This window comes from Puma concolor, chromosome B3 (genome assembly GCF_028749965.1).
Source record: "Puma concolor isolate L17-30 chromosome B3, mPumCon1.1.hap2, whole genome shotgun sequence".
NCBI lineage: Eukaryota > Metazoa > Chordata > Mammalia > Carnivora > Felidae > Puma > Puma concolor.
This window is the reverse complement of record NC_141672.1, coordinates 27,679,604-27,701,748: the sequence shown is the minus strand read 5'-3', so window position 1 is coordinate 27,701,748 and position 22,145 is coordinate 27,679,604. Positions and strand designations below refer to the sequence as shown.

The window sequence follows — 22,145 nt, the reverse complement described above, 5'->3', positions numbered from 1 at the left end:
AGAGGAAAAAAATAAAAGCCATGCTACACTAGCCTCATTTCCCTTCACGGTAGAATTTCTTTCGTAAGAGAAGATCAGGGGACTAGGAAAGAATTATCATAACTGGGTTTCAACACAGCCTAATGAAATCTTGTGAGCACCAAAGGGAAATGCGAACAAGAGAATGCTGTCATTAGGAATATCTGGTTACTAAATAGGCCACTCTACTCAAACAATACGTCAATGTAAGTTTGAGAATTAAGTGTCTGGGGCTATGTCATTGGCCCCTTAATTCACCATTTTTATCAATGAGTCCATTCATCCATTCATATTCGTTTAGGTGCCTACTGTATACCAGGCACCTACATAGCTGGAAGACGTACCGATCCCATTTCCAGATGACACAAAGTAGGATGCGATACTGAATATCTGGGATGACAGTCAGTATTAACGATGATCTGGTCAGGCCAGAGTGATGCGTCTGGCCCATGGAATTTAGAACTTCGTAAGGAAAAACATAAAGCTCTTCACGTGGCTTCGGAAATTCAAGTGCGAAGAAGGCTTAAGGGTTCAGGTTGGCCTTAAGTATAATAGAAGTTAACAGTGTAGTGAGAACTGCCAAAACCCAGTGCTGCCATGTGAGAAAATTTTCACAACACACTCTGCCAGATGAAAAAAGCCGACTACAAAGCAGATAGTGCAGAATCACTCTGTGGGAGGGAAATACACACAGAGGAAGAATATACATCAAAATGTTGACAAAGTGTTCCTAGTAGCCATCTTTGTTAGTTGGATCTCAGATGACCCTGTCTTTTTGCATTTGTCATGTTTATGGCATTGAGAATATTTTTGTTCCTTAAAAAAATTACTTGTGTTTCATTTTGAAAAGATGTAAGGAGATGTGGGCTCTGCTGGCAGCTGAGGCTTTGGCCAACAGGATTGGGGGTGCGGGGGGAAGACTGTGATTCTCCCTCATTCGTCACGCTCGCATCCACTGCCTGAACAGCTGCCCCTCCCTGCTAATCAGCATGATTAGTAAACCCCCACTTCCACACAGGGGCCAGCGCCTTGCACAAGGTTACAGCACTCTCTGTCTGGGTTGGCTTGGAGCAGCGGGCCCCCGTCATGAGCCCCCGCCGGCTCTGGTGGGGAGGACTGGCAGGTGGCCTGGGCTCCCCTGCTCACACATGCTGAGCCACTCCTGAGCCCTTTATCAGGTCCACTAGGTTGGCACCCCCGTCATCACCCAGTTAACCCACACGGGCACGGTACTTGGAAGGAGATTGTAAGTACTGCTTTACTTCTCTTCGATCGGACTGGCTCACACCTGTTCCTTAGTGCCCTTATTGTTCATTTTCCCCAAGGTTTGGATTCACCTTCTGTGGGACAAATGTTACTATAATAGGAACTCCCATCTATTATGTGTGCCAAACATCGTGCTAAATGCTTCCCGTGAATGATCCCATTTAATTCTTGGGCCAGCCCTCTGACAGATGGGGTTGATTTTTATTCCCATTTCACAGCTGAGGAAAGCAAGGCACAGAGAGCCTAAGTGACTGGTAGAGCCAGGATTTGAACCCAGCTGTCTTGTTCTAGAGCGCAGGCCTGGTCGCTAAGCTATGCTGCTTCCTGTTCTCGGGGTCATCCAGTTCAGAACCCGGGGTGTGGATCCAGGGGCATGGGGCCTCTGCTCTCCCTCCAGAATTCTCTCACTAACCCAACTCTTGGATTGGTTTTGATTCCTTTCCAGCGTCTGAAACCTTTCATTTCTTTTTGCCTTCTTTCTTGGATTATTTCTTTAATCCTCTCCCAAGGGCCTTTCATCCTCTCAAATAAACAAAATATTTAAAGGTTTTTAAGCCCTTTCACCCTGTTCTCAAGCAGGAAGATCAGCTTGCATCTATAATTTTATATAGTTCTGCGCTCTTGACCTAGCATATAGGTCATCAAAAGTTGACCAGTTTTCCACATAATTTCTGAGCTTTTCTATGTCTCTACTACCACCCGGTTGTGCTTCAGGATTTTGTGCAGGATTACCATTTCCGTAGGACTCCACAGATTCAAAACAGAAAGGTCAAAGTGTTCTATCTAGTCTTATCTCAAGGAGCAAACTCAAAAGGGAAAAATAAATTTTAGTCTTTAGCACCTGTGTTTTCAGAGGTCCTTTTAAAATAATATTCCAACACAAAGACTCTCTCAGAATCAAGGCACCTGTCACCATGAGCATAAAATCTCTTGGCAGGTCGAACTCCTTGCACTTAAATAGTTTTAGGCACGAATTCCATTTGGCTAGCTGTCACTGTTCCGGGTCCACCACAGCAAAGCCTTAAGACTTGTTAGTGTTGCTTATTACACTTGTATCTAAATGCAATTCGACTTTTATCCTTTCACTAATGAAAGAAGTCCTCAGTCATTCACTGGATACCTTTAGTAAGCACACTTTTTTCTCGGAGCCCACACCATGCAATTTAATGCTAAACTTAACCGTCCCTGACCCCTTGACTCCCTTCTAAGCACATATTACTTTTAATCTCATAATAGATCTTTCAGGCTCAGTTTTTCCGAGCCAGCATTTCTTTTCTGCCTTTTGTCCAGACTGTTCATTTACCATTATTATTGCCTCTCTGCTTACATTCCCCTTACTTCCCCAGACCTTCTGCCAGCCTGTTTGATCCTTCAGGGGCTCATGTGATTTTCCTCCTCACTCACATTACCATGTCGCTAGCTCCCTGGACTCTGCCCCCCCACCCCGCACTGTTCCTCCTCGGTTTTGGACACCTGTGGGGATGCCACCTCTTCCACAGTCCTCCATTCCTGCCTTTTTTTCCACCCCCGCCCGCCCCCATCTTCCCTGTGGACTCACCTTAACAAATGTACTTCCTCCAGATCTGGAGCTCTTTGAGAGCAGAAGCTCATCTTTTTCTTCTTACTAATGCCTACGAACAGTGTCCTATAAATGGGTTGGATTTATTTCGTAGGTTATTTATTTATGTGAGTCGAATGCTGTGGAAATAAGAGAACTACTTAGATATGTACCTTTATATGGGGTCCCAGCATTGCAAAATGCAGGATGAAAAGAGTAATTTTGCTGCAAAAATCAGGGAAGTCAGCTAGAGATGTAACATATACACAGAATAGGAAATACTAGTTTTTTTTTTAATTTTTTTAAATCTTTGCTTATTTTTGAGAGAGAGGGACAGAGCGTGAGCAGGGGAGGAACAGAGAGAGAAGGAGACACAGAATCTGAAGCAGGGTCCAGGCTCTGAGCTGTCAGCACAGAGCCCGACGCAGGGCTCGAACCCACGAACTGCGAGATCGTGACCTAAGTCTAAGTCAGATGCTTAACTGACCGAGCCACCCAGGAGCCCCTAATAATTAGTTTCTTTATGAAAGATAAAAGAAATTGTCTTTTTTCCAGCTGAGGTAAAAATTTACATAATGTGCACGGATCCCAAGTGTTCAGCTTGATGAGTTTTGGCCATTTTATATATATCCACGTAACCCCCACTCAACACAAGATGGGGAACATCTCTGTCACACTCAAAATCCCCTTGTGTCTCTTCCCAGTCAGTACTCCTCCTCCCTCACTAATCACACTATTGACTTCTCTTACGATACAGTTGTTTGCCTCTTCTTTTTTTCACGGTTTTTTATTGCAGTAAAATACACATGACATAGAATTTACAAACCATTTTTAACTGTACAGTAGAGTGGTATTAAATCCATTCTCATTCTTGTCCAACCATCACCACCATCTAGCGCCATGACTCTACATCTTGTAGAACTGAAAACCGGACCACACAGTAACTCCCCATTCTCCCCTTCCCCCAGTCCCTGGCAACCACCTGTTACACTTTTCTGTCTCTATGATTTTGACCACTCTTAAGTACCTCATATAAGCGGAATCATACAGTATCTGTCCTTTTGTGACTGGTGTCTTATACTTAGCATAATGCCCTCAAGGTCCATTCACGTTGTAGCACGTGCAGAATTCCCTTCCTTTTTTTTTTTTTTTTTTTAAATTTTTTTTAACGTTTTATTTATTTTTGAGACAGAGAGAGACAGAGCATGAACAGGGCAGGGGCAGAGAGAGAGGGAGACACAGAACCGGAAGCAGGCTCCAGGCTCTGGGCCATCAGCCCAGAGCCCGACGCGGGGCTCGAACTCACGGACCGCGAGATCGTGACCTGAGCTGAAGTCGGACGCTTAACCGACTGAGCCACCCAGGCGCCCCTCCCTTCCTTTTTAAGGCTGAATAACATTTCACTGAATGGTGTACCACATTTTGTTTATCCATTCATCCTTGATGGACACGTGGGTTTCTCCCACATTTTAGCTATTGTGCTTCTGAGCATGGGTGTATAAATACAGTTTTGCCTAGTGTTGGACTTCTTATAAGTGGAATCCTACAATATTCTTTTGTATCTGGCTTCTTTCAGCAAAGTGTTTTAGAGGTTCATCTATATTGTTGCTTATATCAGTGGTTCAGTGTTTTGTACTGTTGAGTGTAGTGTTCTATATGAATATTCCCACAATTTGTTTATCCATTTTCTTGCTGATGGGCATTAAGATTGGTCTCAGTTTTTTACTATTATGAATACAAACTCAATGAGAATTATTATATAACTCTTTTTTTCCATAACCATATGTTTGGGGGGGTATCTACTTAGGAATAGAACTGTTAAGTCATACAAATATTTTTTAATTTATAAGAAACTGACAAATGGTTTTCTGAAACTATTGTATCATTTTACACTCCCATCAGCAACGTGTGAGAATTCTAGTAACGCACATGTTCACCAGCATTTGGTATTGTTGTGTTTGATTTTAGTCATTTTATTTTATTTTGTTTTGTGGTTTTTTTTTTTTCTTGATGTTTATTTTTGAGGGAGAGAGAGAGCATGAGCTGGAGAGAGGCAGAGGGAGAGGAAGAGAGAGAACCTGAAGCAGGCTCCATGCTATCAGCGCAAAACCCAATGTGGGGCTCAAACCTGCTAGCTGTGAGATTTGACCTGAGCCGAAGTCCGACACTCAACCAACTAAGCCACCCAGGCGCCCCTGATTTTAGTCATTTTAATAGACATAAAGTGCTATTTTCATTTTCCTGATGACTACTGATACTGAGAACCTTTTATGTGCTTTTTAATGTTTTATTGGCCATTCATATGTATATTTTTATAAAGTATCTATTAAAATGTTTTATACATTTTAAAATTAGGTTGTCATTTTACTGTTGAAGTCAACAGTTAATGATAGGACTTCTTTATATGTTATCAATTAAGAATCTTTCTTACATATACGTATTGTAAATATTTTTCTTCAGGGCATGGCGTGCCTGTTCATTTTCTTAGTGATGGCTTTTGATGAACAGAAATAAAAAAGCCTAATTTATCAAAATTTTTAAAAGATTTTATTTTCAGTAATCTCTACACCCAACATGGGACACAAACTTACAACCCCCCACATCAAGAGTCACATGCTCCACCGGTTAAGCCAGCCAGGTGCCCCTCAGATGTTTCACTTATGATTAGAGCTCTTTGTGTCCTAAGAAATCTTTACCTATGATGTGATGCCTGGGTACCTCAGTTGGTTAAGGGTCTGACTTCTGCTCAGGTCATGATCTTGCGGTTCATAGGTTTGAGCCCCACATTGGGCTCTGTGCTGAGAGCTCAGAGCCTGGAGCCTGCTTCAGTTTCTGTGTCTCCCTCCCCCTATGCCCCTCCCCCACCTGCTGTCTGTCTCTGTCTGTCTGTCTCTCTCTCAAAAAATGAAAAGACATCAAAAATTTTTTCAAAAAAGAAATCTTTGCCTATGACAAGTTTACAAAAACATCATATTTTCTTCTAGAGGCTTTTAAGTTTAGGGGGTCTGTAATCCAACTCAAATTTATGTTTATCTGTAGAATGAAGTAAAGGTTGATGTTCATTTTTTTTTTCATATGGATATCCAGTTGTTTTAGCAGTATTTGCTAAAAAAAAATTATTTTCCCCATTGAATTCACTTTGGCACCTTAGTCAAAAATTAGTTGACCATATATTTATGGGTCTATTTCTGAACTCTTTATTCTGTTTCACTGACCTATTATTTATTTACTATTATGCCTATGCTTCACTTTCTTGATTGTGATTTTTATATAGTGGCCTTGAAATCAGATAATGTAAGTCTCCCTTTTCAAAATTGTTTTGACTATTCTAGATTCTTTGACTTCTCTATATAAATTTTAACATCAACTGGTCAGTTTCTTCAATAACAGCAAAGCCTGCTGGGATTCTTATTGTGATAGCATTGGATCTATAGATCAGTTGGGGGTGGTTTCCAGTTCCGGTTGTGGCTGAGTTTTTATCCAATCAGCCCACTGGATGAAACACAAAGTACAACAACCGGAAGGCAGTGGAGGGTAAACAGAAGCCAGTATTTGGAAGAAAGGAATGGAAATTTGGAGGAAGGGAACTGCAAGAGGTGAGCTTTCTCTTTGTTTTTCAGTTATTACCTTTTGACCTAAGGGCAGGCCACGGTTTGCAATTAGAACTTACATGGCAATCCAAATTAACTGGCTTAACAAACTGGAGGCTGAGGTTTAGAACAGCCACCTTCTGGAAGAGTGAGAGGAAAACCCTGGAAATGAGGCAACCATCTACTCCAAACTATACAGTTAAAGCTAAAAGAACTGAACATAGAGCCATGGCCCATGGAAGGGAAGAAAGAATTTCAGGTGGAGTTTAGCCAAATTAGCTGCCTGTTTAAAACACACACACACACGCGCGCACGCACACGCACGCGCGTGGTCTTTGGAGCAATATAATACAATCCAGTATCTATAACATTTCACAGTGTCCAGGATACAATGTGAAATTCTTCAACATATGAAAAAACAGGAAAACATGACCCATTCTTAGAATGAAAGATAATCAACAGAGACCAGTCTTAAGAAGGCTCAGATGATGGAATTAATACGCAAGGATTTTAAAGTGGCTATTATAACTATGAACCAAGATGTATAGGAAAATATGCTTCAATGAATCAAAGATAGGAAATCTCAAGCCAGATTTCCAGATAGAAACTGTGGAACTAAGAAAGCAACATTTGAAATGTAGAATAAACATCTTAACAATATTGAGTCTTCCAATAGAAGTTAACTATCTGACTCTTGATTTTGGCTCATGTCATGATCTCACAGTTTGTGAGATCAAGCCCCATATCAGACTCTGCACTGACAGCACAGAGCCTGCTTGGGATTCTCTCTCTTCTCTCTCTCTGCCCCTCCCCTGCTTGCTCTCTATTTCAAAATAAATATATAAACTTAAAAAAAAAAAGAATTGTTAAAAATATAATTGCATTTTGTTTATGGACCTTGATTCCTGTGCTACCAATATTTTTATAAAATTCATAAGGTTTTCTGTGTAAACAATCACATCTGTGAATACTGGCAGTTTTTTTTTTTCCTTATGACATTGGCTATGTCTTCCATTACTAATTTTTTTATAAAAGTTTTTTTTTAATGTTTATTTTTGAGAGAGAGAGAGAGAGAGCGCACGCAAGTAGGGGAGGGATAGAGAGAGGGAGACACAGAATCCGAAACAGACTCCAGGCTCTGAGCTGTTAGTACAGAGCCTGATATGGGGCTCAAACTCACGAACTGTGAGATCATGACCTGAGCTGAAGTTGGACACTTAACCGACTGAGTAACCCACGCACCCCTTCCATTACTAATTTTTAATTGAAGTAGTGAGAAAAAACATCCTTCCTTTATTCCTGTTCTTAAAGGAAAAGAGTTCAGTGTTTCACCAATAAGTATGATGTTAACCATAGATTTTTTTATAGAGATACTTTATTAGGTTAGGAACTTTCTTTTGTTCCTAGTTTACTGAGAGTTTCTGTCATGAATGGGTGTTGCATTTTGTCCAATGCGGTATTTTATCTAATAATATTCTAATATGATTTTTCTTCTTTATTCTTTTAATGCAGTGAATACATGATTGATTTTTACATCTTAAACCATTCCCATGGTAAATATCACTTGGTCATGATGCGATCTTACTTTTTATAGGAGATAGTTTTTTTTCTTTTAATTTAGAGAGCATGAGTAGGGGAGAGGGCCAGAAGGAGAGAGAGAGAGAATCTCAAGCAGGCTCCACACAGAGCTAGATCCCACGACCCTTGGATTATGACCTGAGCTGAAATCAAGATTTGGTCAGTCAACCGACTGAGCTACCCAGGTGCCCCGGGGGTAGTTTTTTTATATAAAGGAGATAGATATAGGTTGATTGATTTTATTTGCTAATATTTCATCAGAGTCTTTTTGTGTATATTCTTGAGGCATATTGGCCTGTAATTTTCTTGTAACGTCTTTGTCATGTTTTTTGTGTCAGAGATATGTTAACATCATAAAATGAGTTGGGAAATTTTCCCTTCTCTCTTTTGTTCTGAAAGATTTTGTGAAAGATTGGAATTATTTCTTTAAATGTTTGATAGACTTCACTAAAACCATCTGAGCTTAAAGTTTTTTTTGTAAGAAGGTTTTTGATTATAAGTTAAATTTCTTTATATACCTATTTATGTAAAGAGAGCAATTTAGACTTTCTCTCATTGTGTCACTTTTAATAAGTTGTATTTCCAAGGATTTATTCACTGAATTTTTGGCATAGAGTTGTTCATAATATTACTTTCTGTCTTTGTTGTCTATAGACTCTATGATCTTCTTCATTAATTTTTTATGTCCTTTTATTCTTTAAGATCAGCTTGCTTGGAATTCATCAACTTTTAAAATCTTCCAAATAGCCACCTTTGATTTTGTTGATGTGCTCTGTTTGCCTATTTTCTTTCTTTTTTTTTTTTTTTTTTTCCAACGTTTATTTATTTTTGGGACAGACAGAGACAGAGCATGAACGGGGGAGGGGCAGAGAGAGAGGGAGACACAGAATCGGAAACAGGCTCCAGGCTCTGAGCCATCAGCCCAGAGCCCGACGCGGGGCTCGAACTCACGGACCGCGAGATCGTGACCTGGCTGAAGTCGGACGCTTAACCGACTGCGCCACCCAGGCGCCCCTGTTTGCCTATTTTCTATTTCACTGTGCTAAAAGATAAACTGAAGTGTATTAAAATTTTGAAGAGCTCATTGGAGCAAACATTGATTTTTAACTGGGCAGTGACAAACTGAAAATGGTTAGGGGCAATCTATCAGGGGGAACTAAGGGAAAGGCTTTCTTTTTTTTTTTAATGTTTATTTATTTCTGAGAGACAGAAAGAGACAGAGAGTGAGCAGGATAGGGGCAGAGAGAGAGAGAGAGAGAGAGAGGGAGACAGAATCCGAAGCAGGCTTCAGGCTCTGAGCTATCAGCACAGAGCCCGATGTGGGGCTTGAACCCACGAACCATGGGATCATGACCTGAGCTGAAGTTGGACACTTACCTGACTGAGCCAGCCAGTCACGCACCGCCCCCCCCGCCCTTTTTTTCTTTTTTTTAATAGAGCAGACTCCTAAATAAAGCAAGGAAATTATTTGATTACTTGATTGACTATAGCTGAAGCAGTTGCCTTATTTGGGAAAGCCTACTGGGCTTTTTGTGATTGGTTGTTCTTAATTTCATTTTCTCAGACTTGAGTGCACTGATGCTGGCTTAAGTTTTGGTTTGCTTATAAAGGCTGCCAAGGCATTAGAGCCACCTCAGTCGAATGGCCTCCTTGTTGACTTCTGCTTTTATTATTCTATTTTTTATTCTACTTACTGTGTGTTTACCTTGCTCTTATTTTTCTAGCTTCTTAAGGTGAAAGCTTAGGTTGTTAATTTTTACTCATTTCTTTTCTAATAAAGACATTAAATATTATAAGTTTCTAATTAAGTACTCTTTTAGGTTTTGTTCAGTTGTGTTTTCATTGCCACTCAGTTGAATACATTTTTAAATTTTTCCTGTGATTTCTTCCTTGACTCATAGATTATGTAGAAGTGTGTTGTTAAATTTCCAAATATTTTGGAATTTTCTAGATATCTTATTACTGATTTATAATTTAATATTCTAATCAGTGTACATTCTGGATTTTAGTCCTTTGATTTTTTTTAAAGGTAATTACCATTTATTTTTTGAGGTTCCTTTGATTTTTATTGAGACTTATTTTATGGCCCAGCATTTGGACTATCTTCATGAATGTTCCGTGTTCACTTGAAAAGAATGTGTATTCTGAAGTTACTGGATATAGTTTCACATAATTGTCAAATTGACTGAGTGGGTGGAGAGTGTTGTTTAAATGTTTAAGTCTATACTGGCAGCGTTTTTGTTTGGTTTTGGTTTTTTTCCCAGCACTTTAAAATACCTGTTCATTGTTTTCGGGCCTTTGTTTTCTAATGATAAGTCAGCTAACCATTAGCATTGTTGTTCGCTTGTGGGTAATATTTCTACCAGCGCCAACCAGCACCCCACCACCCTGGCTGCTTTGAAGTTTTTGTTCCTTATTTTTAGTTTTCAGCAATTGGACTATCATGTGCCTGGGTGTAGATTTCTTTGTACTTAACCCTGCTTAGGATTTGCTGAGCTACTTAGGTCTGTAGGTTAATGTCTTCCATCAGCATTGGAAATTCTCAGCCTTTATCCCTTTATAGATTTCTTCTGCCTCATTCTCTCTCCTCTGCCTTCTGGGATTCCAATTTTATATATGTTACATACTCTCCTCTATTGCACTCAGTCTGTTGTTAAGCATTTGGAATGAATTCTTCCTTTCAGATTGTATATTTTTTCACTTCTAGAATTCTTGTATGGTTTTTTTTTTTTTTTTAAGTAAACTTCATCTCTCTATTGAAATTCCCCCATTTGTTCATACATGTTGCCCCCCTTTTATACTTGACCCTCATACATGTTTCTCATGGTTATTTTGAAGTCCACCTCTGGTAAGTCCAACATCTGTGCCATCTTGTCAGTGCCCTTCTATTGACTGTTTTCTCTCCTGGGTCACATTTTCTTGCTTCTGCGTGTCTTTTACAAGTATTAGTTGTATGCTAGGCATTTTCTGTAAAACCAGAGTCTTAAGTAAATGTTATTTACCCTCCCCCCTCTCCCAAAAAGACATGCTTATCCTTTTCTCCGGTTGCTAGTGTGTGGGAGAGGGGTGGGAGGCGAAGGGGGTGAGCCAATCTAATTGATAATTACGCTGGGTCTGGACTTTGTCACAGCCTTTGTTAGATTCCAGTTCATCTCTGGCTTCAGATGTTTGGAGAGCCGGATGGGAGCACCAGTTAAGATTCTAGAGATCCTTTTATGCTTTACAGTCATGTGGCCAGCTTTCTGAACTGTGAGAGGTGTCTGCTTTTCATCCTGTATGTCAGCTTTTTGGGTAACTGAAGAGTCCTTTTCCGGTCGTGCTCTCTTCTCACCTGTCCCCAGGCTGTATTGCAACAGGTCTGTGGTTCACCAAGTGCAGTTCATGGATCTGGGGGTCCAGGGGGGGATCCTCAAGACCCTTTGAGGAAGCCAGTAGGATCAAAAGGTTTTTCACAGTAATGCTAAGACATTTTTTTGCCTTTTTCACCACGTTGACATTTACACATGTTGCAAAAACAGTGGTGTTTTTGTAAAACTCTTCATGCCTTAGCAGAAATTAAGGCTGTGGCACCAAAGTATAGTAGCGACCATTGTAATCTTTACCACCAAAGTATTTGTAGTTACAAGAGTAATGCCAGTGCTACTTAAGAAAATCCTTGTTAAGCAGTAATAATTATTAAATCTCAGCTCTGGATTACATATCTTTTTAATGTTCTGCCTGATGAAATAGGATGCACACGTAAAGTTCTCCAGGGCCCTGTGTGATAGTCGTCTCAAGGAAGGGCGCTTGTGTGACTGAGTCACAGTCCAAGGTAGCCGCTTCATATTCCGGCCAGCACTGCTTTGTACTGCTCGTGGGAGCCCCACCCTTCCCTGTAGGATCTTCAGCATTTACCACACACGTACTGTGTGCTATGACTACTTTGTTTGGGACTGAGAATTTACAAAGAGAATGTAACCTCTGCTGTCTTTAACATCTACACATTCTATAAAGTGCCATGGAAGTAGATGGATATTCTTTCTTGTGAAGAAACAGTAAGATTCTCCCCAGAAAGCACTTCCTTCATGGCTCTACAGTGTTTCTCATTAGAAGCATTGGTGGCATTCTGAGCAGACATATTCTTCCTAGTACACGACTCTTCCCTGCGTTTTTAGACGTTTAGCACCCTTGACACTGCCCCCCCCCACCTATTGAATGTCAGCAATCCCCCACCCCCATTATTATGGCCTTTGAAAGCACACCCACACACTTCCCAACCCTCAAGAAGGACAGGGGCATCCTTGCCTGTACATGGTAGCTCAAGTTTTGCTGCAATTGGGTGAAGGAGCCCGGGGAAGTGGGCTGTGGGGGTCACACTCTCTGTATGACTGTCACATTTCTGTGCCCCATTCTTCCCCTACAGTCTTGTGACATCACATGATTCTCAGAAAATCTTGACGCTGAAAGCCTATCTTCATGGAGAGTGTAATTGCCTGGTGAGGAGATCTGCTTTGCTAAAAACCAGTGCGTTTGATAGATCACCTCCAAGTTCCTTAGAACCAACATCCATTCTTTGGAACAGCTATTAAAGCAAAGGGGAAAGTCTAGCCCTTCAATGTATATTGGCTGGAGGTTGGGGGGGGGGGGCGTTCTGCAGGAGGACAGTTATGGGGAAACATTTAGCCCTGATATGCCACAGTGCAACATAGAAAGTGAGATGAAGTTCTAAGTAAATTGGCTAATAAGAGAGGGTGATGTTGAGAAAAAATTTGCCATATTGTTGCCTATTAGCTACATATGTAGTAAAGGGAAATACAGCATAGTTGACTCTGAATCTTTGAATTTGAGTCCAATGTTAGACATTCTGAGCTTTTCCACAGCTAACTTTCTTGGCTGTACAGATAACATGAAACTCTTAGAAGTTATTTTCAGGGACTCTTTGCACTATTATATTTTAGTATTGAGCAAAGAATAATATAAAAACTAGAGAGAACAAATGAATCTCAAAATTTTGATGGGAGTAGAAAATGTATTACTAGTAGACTACAATGAATTGAGGTTCAGGAAAATGGGATGGAATTTTGGATGGAAACAGAAACTATTAGATGCCACATGAAGGAATATGCAGGTAACGGAATCTCAGGGAAGGCCCAGAAGAGAGTGCGCCTGGCCTCCTCCGAGTCAGCCATTGTACAACCTGCGTCCTACAAACCCCACACACTTGTGCTTTAGTTAGAAGATACAGCAGCCTGAGTACCACCCACTGGCGCTCCAAGCAAGCGAGCTTCACCCGGCATCACCACATCGCCCTCCACGGCTCAGCGCTCCGGTCCCTACCCAGTGGTGCACTGTAAAAATTCCTGCCTCTTGGCTAAAAGTTTCTCCTTGCTTGAGAAAGTTTCTTTTGTGATTTGGAGAGTGGATTTATGGTACTGAGGAGATTAAAAGCAGCTTCTGCTGTGAAAGTTTATGACGTTGCAGTCTGTTCACAGTTTGCAGTTGGATGAGCAAACCTCCTCTCATCCTCAGTCTTACTCTTACGTGATCTCCTCTTGCCCGCTGTCCTACCCCTAACACTCACAGTCCCTGGTGGTCTCCATGGAAGAGGGCCCTGTTACAGACTCTGATTTCTGATGCACAACAAGCAGGCGTTAAAGTAAATGCCTCCTAGGAATATTTGTTGTTAAAGAAGCTTTCAGAAAATAAAACCAACCTAGCCTGCCAGTGAGATGATTTCTGACTTAATAGTTATAACGTAGTTACAAAAATCCTTTAATACCTAATTCCCGAGTCTAGATTGCTGCCCGTGGCCAGAAACTTCTAGAACCAGCAAGCCAGGGTGGAAGGAGAATCACAGTTGGTGTATTTTTTGACTTTTGGTGCAGTTACCATAAACCGTAGTTTCCTTCTAAATTTGAATATCTGCCCTAATTGATACAGAAATCTGAAGGTTAGTCCAGTCAGGCAGTTCCTGCTGTTTCATCTGTATCTTCCCGTGTTCCTTTGTTCACTGGATCAACCCACCCTTGCCCCCACCCTTCTCTTCCTTTCTACCTGGAGGCCTTTCTCCACCCACCACTCCTTCCACTCAGAGCCCGTGCACCTCCCCACATGTTTTCTTCACTAAGCTTTCCTCTCCCCTCACTAATGAGAAAGGAGATGACACGTGCCTCTGGCCCCTCCTTTCCTCACCCCTGAACTCCTGTTTGACTCCCATTCAGCATTGCACTTTGTGAACAATGTGAACGTTCTATCTGCGTATTTAGGTACGACTCCTTTCTCGTCAGTCATTGGCCGCCACACTTCTCCATACCTCTGGAAGCCCCTTGGGAAAGACTGCGTCGTTTGAACTATGTAGAGTAGCACACACACCGAGGGGTCACTGAAGATCAGATGTCATACTCGGAAAAATTCATAAATAAGCCCTGAGCATTTGGGTACTTTTCTCCAAGAAGATTAGCCAAAAGCGTGTGATTGTGCAACTGAACTGTGGGAGCCAAACTGTGGGAGGAGATGAGCAAGGGATGTGACATATCAGAGGTGAGATTATGTGAGTAGAAAACCTTTCATCCGTGGGCTTCGGGATACATTATGCAGACTTTCCCTTAACTAGGTACTTGGAAATCTCTTTGAGAGAGGCAGAGACTCCAAAGCAGCCCCCTGAAATGATGAAGCTGTGAGGGAGAACACAGACAAGAGAGGAGCCTGGGCTTCTGGATTCAGCAGACATTCCGCTCTGTCCCCTCCCCCAGGGTTCCGTTGGGGTCATTAGGAATCAGGTTATAAATAACTAGGTGGCCCATAGGTCAGGCCTCAGGAAGGTCGGCATAACCTTACCCCAGTGTTGCTGTGACTCTGCCATCAAAATGACCATTAATGCCAAAGGAAATTTGCAGAGGAAATAACAGCGTGATGATTTAAGTCACTATGAATATTTTCTCTTCAGTTAGGCACGGTTTCCTTTCCTAAAGCCCCGTTAATCAGGTTTGGGGTAAGGTTGTTCACAATGAGATTCTTCATGTTTCTTCTGTGTGCAATTTTCTGGTCACTATACTTCAAAAAGGAAAAAACAAACAAACAAAAAAAAAACGCAGGGTAATTAAAGAAGGTCCAGAGAAGAACCAGAAGTGAGTGAAAAGGGCTGCCAGATAAAAGACTGTTCTAAAAACCTTTTTAAAGGGGACCTTTTTTAAAAATGTGGGGCAATATATATATCCTAAAATGTACCATTTCTGTGCTACGATTCAGTGGCATCTTGTACATTCACAATTTGTGCAACCATCACCACCATCTGGCTCCAGAACTTTCTCATCATCCCAAGCTGTAACTCAGTACCCATTAAACAGTAACTCCCGATTCTCCCATCTCCCCAGCCCCAGCAACCACTGTTCTACTTTGTCTCTATGAATTTGACTCTTCTAGGGACCTCGTATAAGTGAAATCCTGCAATATTGGTCCTTTTGTGACAGACTTATTTCACTTAGCATAACGTCCCCAGGGTTCATCCATGTTGTCTCTTGTGTCAGAATCTCCTTCCTTTTTAAGGCTGACTAATATTTCATTGGACGTATAGACCACATTTGTTTATCCATTCATCTGTTGATGTTTTCACCGTTTGGCTACTGGAAATAATGCTGCTGGGAACTTCGATGTACAAGTAGGCCCTGTTTTCAATTGGGGGGGGGGTGGTTATGCCTAGGGGTGGAATCACTGAATCACATGGTAATTCTGTGTTTGGCTTTTTGAGGAACTGCCAGAATGTTTTCCACAGGAGCTACAACATTTCACATTCCCACCAGCAATGCACGAGAGTTCCAGTGTTTCCTCATGCTGGCCAGCGCTTGGTTTTTTTCCATGTATTTGGTTTCATTTTTAATAATCACCATCCTAATTAGCATGAAATGGTATAAATGGGGACTTTTCTACCTGGAAGAAACAGACCGAGAGGGCAAGCGGAGGCCTGTAGTTATGAAGACTTCAACTGGGATATATACAGACATGGTCACCAGAATCTAAAATGTGGGGATCTGGGCAAGGAAGAAGGTCAGAGTTCTTAACAGACAGCATAGCATGGGTACTGAACAGTTCCAAAGGCCACCAGCCCTTCTCCTTCCTCATGTGTCTGACAGGCCAAACATCTGCTTGGCTGGGGACCCTACTGAGGTAAATTTAGAATAAGGAAAAACCTGTCTTCTCAGACCAGTTATCTTATCTCATGATGCACACGTAAGCTCACTAATAGGTGGTTAAGAAAAACCATGACTTCTGTATAATTAACCCCTGTTCTTTTAAAGTTGATGTTTTAGAAGATGATTGTGCCTCTGTTCCTACCTTAGATTCAACCAGCCGTCCTGAATTTGAAGCTTCCTGGGCTCCTTTTTGGAAGACCTTGTGGCCGTCACAGGGGACTGAAATTACTATTTTAATTACTTAACCTTCAACAGATACTGTAGACTGACCATGTGCCCCGGCCTCAGGATAAGTGCTACAAAGAGAGTGGAGAACAGAGCGGGCCCTGTCTTTGTCTTCATGGAGCTGTGGTTTAGTGGGCGAGTCAGATGATTTCTCACACAAACAGATTTGTAAATTCCAAGCTATGTTAGCTCTGTAAAGGAAAAATACCTGTGATATTTCTCTCTTTTCCTTTAGGCTGTTCACACAACCACTCTAAGAGCTCTGCTTTCTTTTCTCTTCAGGAGCCTTCAAACAGGTGGCTTTGCCTGGGAGGGAGAGGTAGAGAACAACGCATATAGCAAGGCTACAGGGGTTGTCCCTCAGCACAAGTATCACCCCACAGCGGGCAGTTACCAACTCCATTTTGCCCTGCAGCAACTTGAACAACAAAAACTTCAGTCCCGGCAGCTTCTGGACCAGAGTCGAGCCCGGCATCAGGTAATTCAGATAAGGCTTTTCCATATGCCAGTATCTTTCTTCTACGGGGGTGGAAGAAGGTCAATGGAAAAGGTAGGAATAGTTTCCCAAAAGTTTACCTACACCAGTATGGCTCGCATGGCTCTTGGAGAACCTACTCTGAGGGAAGAAACGTGCTGAAGCCTTGATGTTGGCTCTGGCAGGAGGTGACACTGAACCAGGTGTGACATTTTCTTCCACTTGAATATTTCTCTACAAAAATCTCTGTTGTAGCATTGCCCCTTTCTGTTGCCTGATGGTCGTTCAGTAAGCTCCCAGCGGGTCTAATTTCCACATACCTAAAAGGTAGCATTTGAAGCAACTTTTTTCCTAAATGTACTATTTCTTTGGTACACCCTTGGTATACATAAGCACACATTAATCCTTCATAACTTACCAAGATTTTCAAGGTGTAAATAATATTTCCAGTTCTTTTCACAGGAAGTAGTCGTAAGTTAAGCTGTTGGTCTTCTGGCTCGACGGTACACAAAACAACGTACCCGCAAAAATGCAACGGTATACACAAAAATCCTCGCTGTCTTGGCCCTTGTGTTCTAGTGAAATACCATTTTCCTTCTACCCGTAGAATGACAGACACTCCTGAGTATATGTGCGAGGGAGCTGTGTAAGTGAATTGTAAGTGAATTGTGCTGGTGTGTCAGTATGGCCCAAATTACAGGGAAAGACCATCTGGAGTTAAGTTTCTCTTGATCATTTCAGGGCCATCTTTAGAATCCGTTACTGTGTTCTACATGTTGTGTTGGGCTATCTCAGCACTGATTCCATGAGCTTCTCTTTTATTTGGCTATGTGAAGAAATATATCGGTTTGATCTCTTGTTATTTGCTCTTATAAAAATGTAGTACATAGTGTGCGTTAGTTTGTGCAAAATTAATATTCACTTAAAGACAAAAGCACCATTTCCCAAAGTCTTTCCCCCCCTCTAAATAAAACAATCATGATGATGCTCTCTATCTTAATCTTTTTTTTAATTTTGTTTTTTAGTTTTTAAAATTTACATCCAAATTAGTTAGCATGTAGTGCAACAAAGATTTCAGGAATAGATTCCTTAGTGCCCCTTCCCCATTTAGCCCATTCCTCCTCCCACAACCCCTCCCGTAACCCTCAGTTTGTTCTCCATATTTATGAGTCTCTTCTGTTTTGTCCCCCTCCCTGTTTTTATCTTATTTTTGTTTCCCTTCCCTTATGCTCATCTGTTTTGTCTCTTAAAGTCCTCATATGAGTGAAGCCATATGATTTTTGTCTTTCTTTGACTGACTAATTTCACTTAGCATAATACCCTCCAGTTCCATCCATGTAGGAGCAAATGGCAAGATTTCATTCTTTTTGATTGCCGAGTAGTACTCCATTGTATATATGTATACTACATTTGTCTTTATCCATTCGTCCATCAATGGACATTTGGGCTCTTTCCATACTTTGGCCATTGTTGATAGTGCTGCTGTAAACATGGGAGTGCATGTGTCCCTTCGAAACAGCACACCTGTATCCATTGGATAAATGCCTACTAGTGCCATTGCTGGGTCGTAGGGTAGTTCTAGTTTTAGTTTTTTGAGGAACCTCCATACTGTTTTCCAGAGTGGCTGCACCAGCTTGCATTCCCACCAACAATGCAAAAGAGATCCTCTTTCTCCGCATCCTCGCCAACATCTGTTGTTGCCTGAGTTGTTAATCTTAGCCATTCTGACAGGTGTGATGTGGTATCTCATTGTGGTTTTGATTTGCATTTCCCTGATGATGAGTGATGTGGAGCGTTTTTTTCATGTGTCGGGTGGCCATCTGGATGTCTTCTTTGGAGAAGTGTCTATTCATGTCTTTTGCCCGTTTTCTTCACTGGATTATTTGTTTTTTGGGTGTTGAGTTTGATAAGTTCTTTATAGATTTTGGATACTAACCCTTTATCTTATCTGTCATTTGCAAATATCTTCTCCCATTCTGTCAGTTGCCTTTTAGTTTTGCTGATTGTTTCCTTCGCTATGCAGAAGCTTTTTATTTTGATGAGGTCCCAGTAGTTCATTTTTGCTTTTGTTTCCCTTGTCTCTGGAGACGTGTTGAGTAAGAAGTTACTGTGGCCAAGATCAAAGAGGTTTTTGCCTGCTTTCTCCTTGAGGATTTCGATGGCTTCCTGTCTTACATTTAGGTCTTTCATCCGTTTTGAGTTTATTTTTGTGTATGGTGTCAGAAAGTGGTCCAGATTCATTCTTCTGCATGTTGCTGTCCAGTTTTCCCAGCACCACTTGCTGAAGAGACTGTGTTTATTCTATTGGATGTTCTTTCCTGCTTTGTCAAAGATTAGTTGGCCATACGTTTGTGAGTCCATTTCTGGATTCTCTATTCTGTTTCATTGATCTGAGTGTCTGTTCTTGTGCCAGTACCATACTGTCTTGATGATGACAGATTTGTAGTATAGCTTGAAGTCTGGGATTGTGATGCCTCCTGCTTTGGTTTTCTTTTTCAGATTGTTTTGGCCATTTGGGGTCTTTTCTGGTTCCATACAAATTTTAGGATTATTTTTTCTAGCTCTGTGAGGAATGCTGGTGTTACTTTGATAGGGATGGCATTGAATATGTAGATTGCTTTGGGTAGTATCAACATTTTGACAATATTTGTTCTTCCTATCCAGGATCATGGAATCTTTTTCCATTTTTTTGTGTCTTCTTCAATTTCTTTCATAAGCTTTCTATAGTTTTCATGTATAGATTTTTCACCTCTTTGGTTAGATTTATTCCTAGGTATTTTATGGTTTTTTTGTGCAACTGTAAATGGGATCGATTCCTTGATTTCTCTTTCTGTCGCTTCATTGTTAGCGTATAGAAATGCAACCGATTTCTGTGTGTTGATTTTATATCCTGCAATTTTGCTGAATTCATAAATCAATTCTGGCAGTTTTTTGGTGGAATCTTTTGGCTTTTCCATATAGAGTATCATGTCATCTGCAAAGAGTGAAAATTTGACCTCCTCCTGGCCGATTTGGATGCCCTTTATTTCTTTGTGTTGTCTGATTGCAGAGGCTAAGACTTCCAATACTATGTTGAATAACAGTGGTGAGAGTGGACATCCCTGTCTTGTTCCTGACTTTAGGGGGAAAGCTCTTAGTTTTTCCCCATTCAGGATGATATTAGCGTTGGGTCGTTCATATATGGCTTTTATGATCTCGAGGTACGCTCCTTCTATCCCTACTTTCCTGAGGGTTTTTATCAAGAAAGGATGCTATATTTTGTCAAATGCTTTCTCTGCATCTGTTGAGAGGATCATATGGTTCTTGTCCTTTCTTTTATTGATGTGATGAATCACGTTAATTGTTTTGCAGATATTGAACCAGCCCTGCATCCCAGGTATAAATCCCACTTGGTCGTGGTGATAATTTTTTTAATGTATTGTTGGATCTGGTTGGCTAATATCTTGTTGAGGATTTTTGCATCCATGTTCATCAGTGAAATTGGTCTCTAGTTCTCCTTTTTAGTGTGGTCTCTGTTTGGTTTTGGAATCAAGGTAGTTCTGGCTTCATAGCAAGAGTTTGGAAGTTTTCCTTCCATTTCTATTTTTTGGAACAGTTTCAAGAGAATAGGTGTTAACTCTTCCTTAAATGTTTGGTAGAATTCCCCTGGAAAGCCATCTGGTCCTGGACTCGTTTTTTGGCAGATTTTTGATTACTAATTTGATTTCCTTACTGGTTATGGGTCTCTTCAAATTTTCTATTTCTTCCTATTTCAGTTTTGGTAGTGTATATGTTTCTAGGAATTTGTCATTTCTCCCAGATTACCCATTTTATTGGCATATAATTGCTCATAATATTCTCTTATTGTGTTGATTTCTATTGTGTTGGTTGTGATCTCTCCTGTTTCATCCTTGATTTTATTTATTTGGGTCCTTTCTTTTTTCTTCTTGATCAAACTGGCTAATGATTTATCAATTTTGTTAATTCTTTCAAAGAACCAGCTTCTGGTTTCATTGATCTGTTCTACTGTTTTTTTTGGTTTTGATAGGATTAATTTCTGCTCTAATCTTTATTATTTCCTGTCTTCTGCTGGTTTGGGGTTTTTGCTGTTCTTCTTCTATCTTCTTAAGGTGTAAGGTTAGGGAGTGTTTCTGAGATCTTTCTTCCTTCTTTAGGAAGGCCTGGATTGCTATATACTTTCCTCTTATGACCGCCTTTGCTGCGTCCCAGAGGTTTTGGGTAGTGGTGTTATCATTTTCATTGACTTCCATATACTTTTTAATTTCCTCTTTAACTGCGTGGTTAGCCCATTCATTCTTTTTTTTTTTTTCCTGGAGTTTAAACTTTATTAAATGAGTATAGAGGACACTCAATATTATGTTAGTTTCAGATGTACAACATAGTGATTCAGTAAGTTTCTACATTATGCTGTGCTGATCACAAATGAATCTACCATCTATCACTGTATAATGCATCATGATTTCATTCACTGTATTCCTTAACTGTACCTTTTATTCCTGTGACTTACTCATTCCATAACCGGAAGCCTGTATCTCTCACACCCCTTCACCTATTTTGCCCTGACGCCCCATCCTCCTTCTCTCTGGCGATCATCAGTTTGTTCCATGTTTATAGGTCTGATTCTGCTTTCTGTTTATTCATTTGTTTTTCTTAGATTCCACATATGAATGAAGTCATATGCTATTTCTCTTTCTATGACTTATTTCACTTAGCATAATATCTTCCAGGTCCATCAATGTTGTCACAAATGGCATGATCTCATCCTTTTTTATGGCTGCATAATATGCCACTGTATATATGTACATGTGTGTGTACCACAGCTTCCTTATCCATTCATCTATTGATGGACACTTTTAGGTTGCTTCCATATCATTATTCTTGTAAATAATGCTGCAATAAATATAAGGATACATATATCTTTTCGACTTAGTGTTTAGTTTTCTTTGAATTATTGGATCATATGGTATTTCTACGTTGAATTTTTTGAGGGACTTCCATACCGTTTTCCATAGTGGCCACACCAGTTTGCATTCCCAAGCCCATTCATTCTTCCGTAGGATGTTCTTCAGTCTCCCAAGTATTTGTTACCTTTCCAATTTTTTTCTTGTGGTTGATTTCAAGTTTCCTAGTGTTGTGAGCTATCTTAATCTTTTTAACTATCATCCAGGTCCAGACATTTTATTATTTTGATTTCATTCATCACTTGCTCATCTTTTTCTATGCCCGTGTACTCTATTATATTAACTCAATGTAATTGAGAAATTGTA

The 22,145-nt window shown here is 40.6% G+C and overlaps 1 protein-coding gene across 20 annotated transcripts in view; it reads left to right on the top strand.

Annotated features, from left to right (window-relative positions):
- TTLL5 (tubulin tyrosine ligase like 5) overlaps window positions 1-22,145 on the top strand; it is a 289,561-nt gene that overhangs the window by 180,596 nt on the left and 86,820 nt on the right. For 17 of the 20 annotated variants that reach the window (XR_015252163.1, XR_015252162.1, XM_086709211.1 and 14 more), the window contains one exon: window positions 16,686-16,881. The exons of 1 other annotated variant lie outside the window; for it this stretch is intronic. Coding sequence is in view for 17 of the 19 variants with exons in the window: in XM_086709211.1 (XP_086565337.1) it covers window positions 16,686-16,881 (196 nt within the window). In the remaining 2 variants the exon portion in view is untranslated. Of the gene's footprint in view, window positions 1-12,412; window positions 13,714-16,685; window positions 16,882-22,145 lie in introns of those variants that run through there. 2 more of the 20 variants (XM_086709221.1, XM_086709220.1) reach the window with 2 other exon arrangements.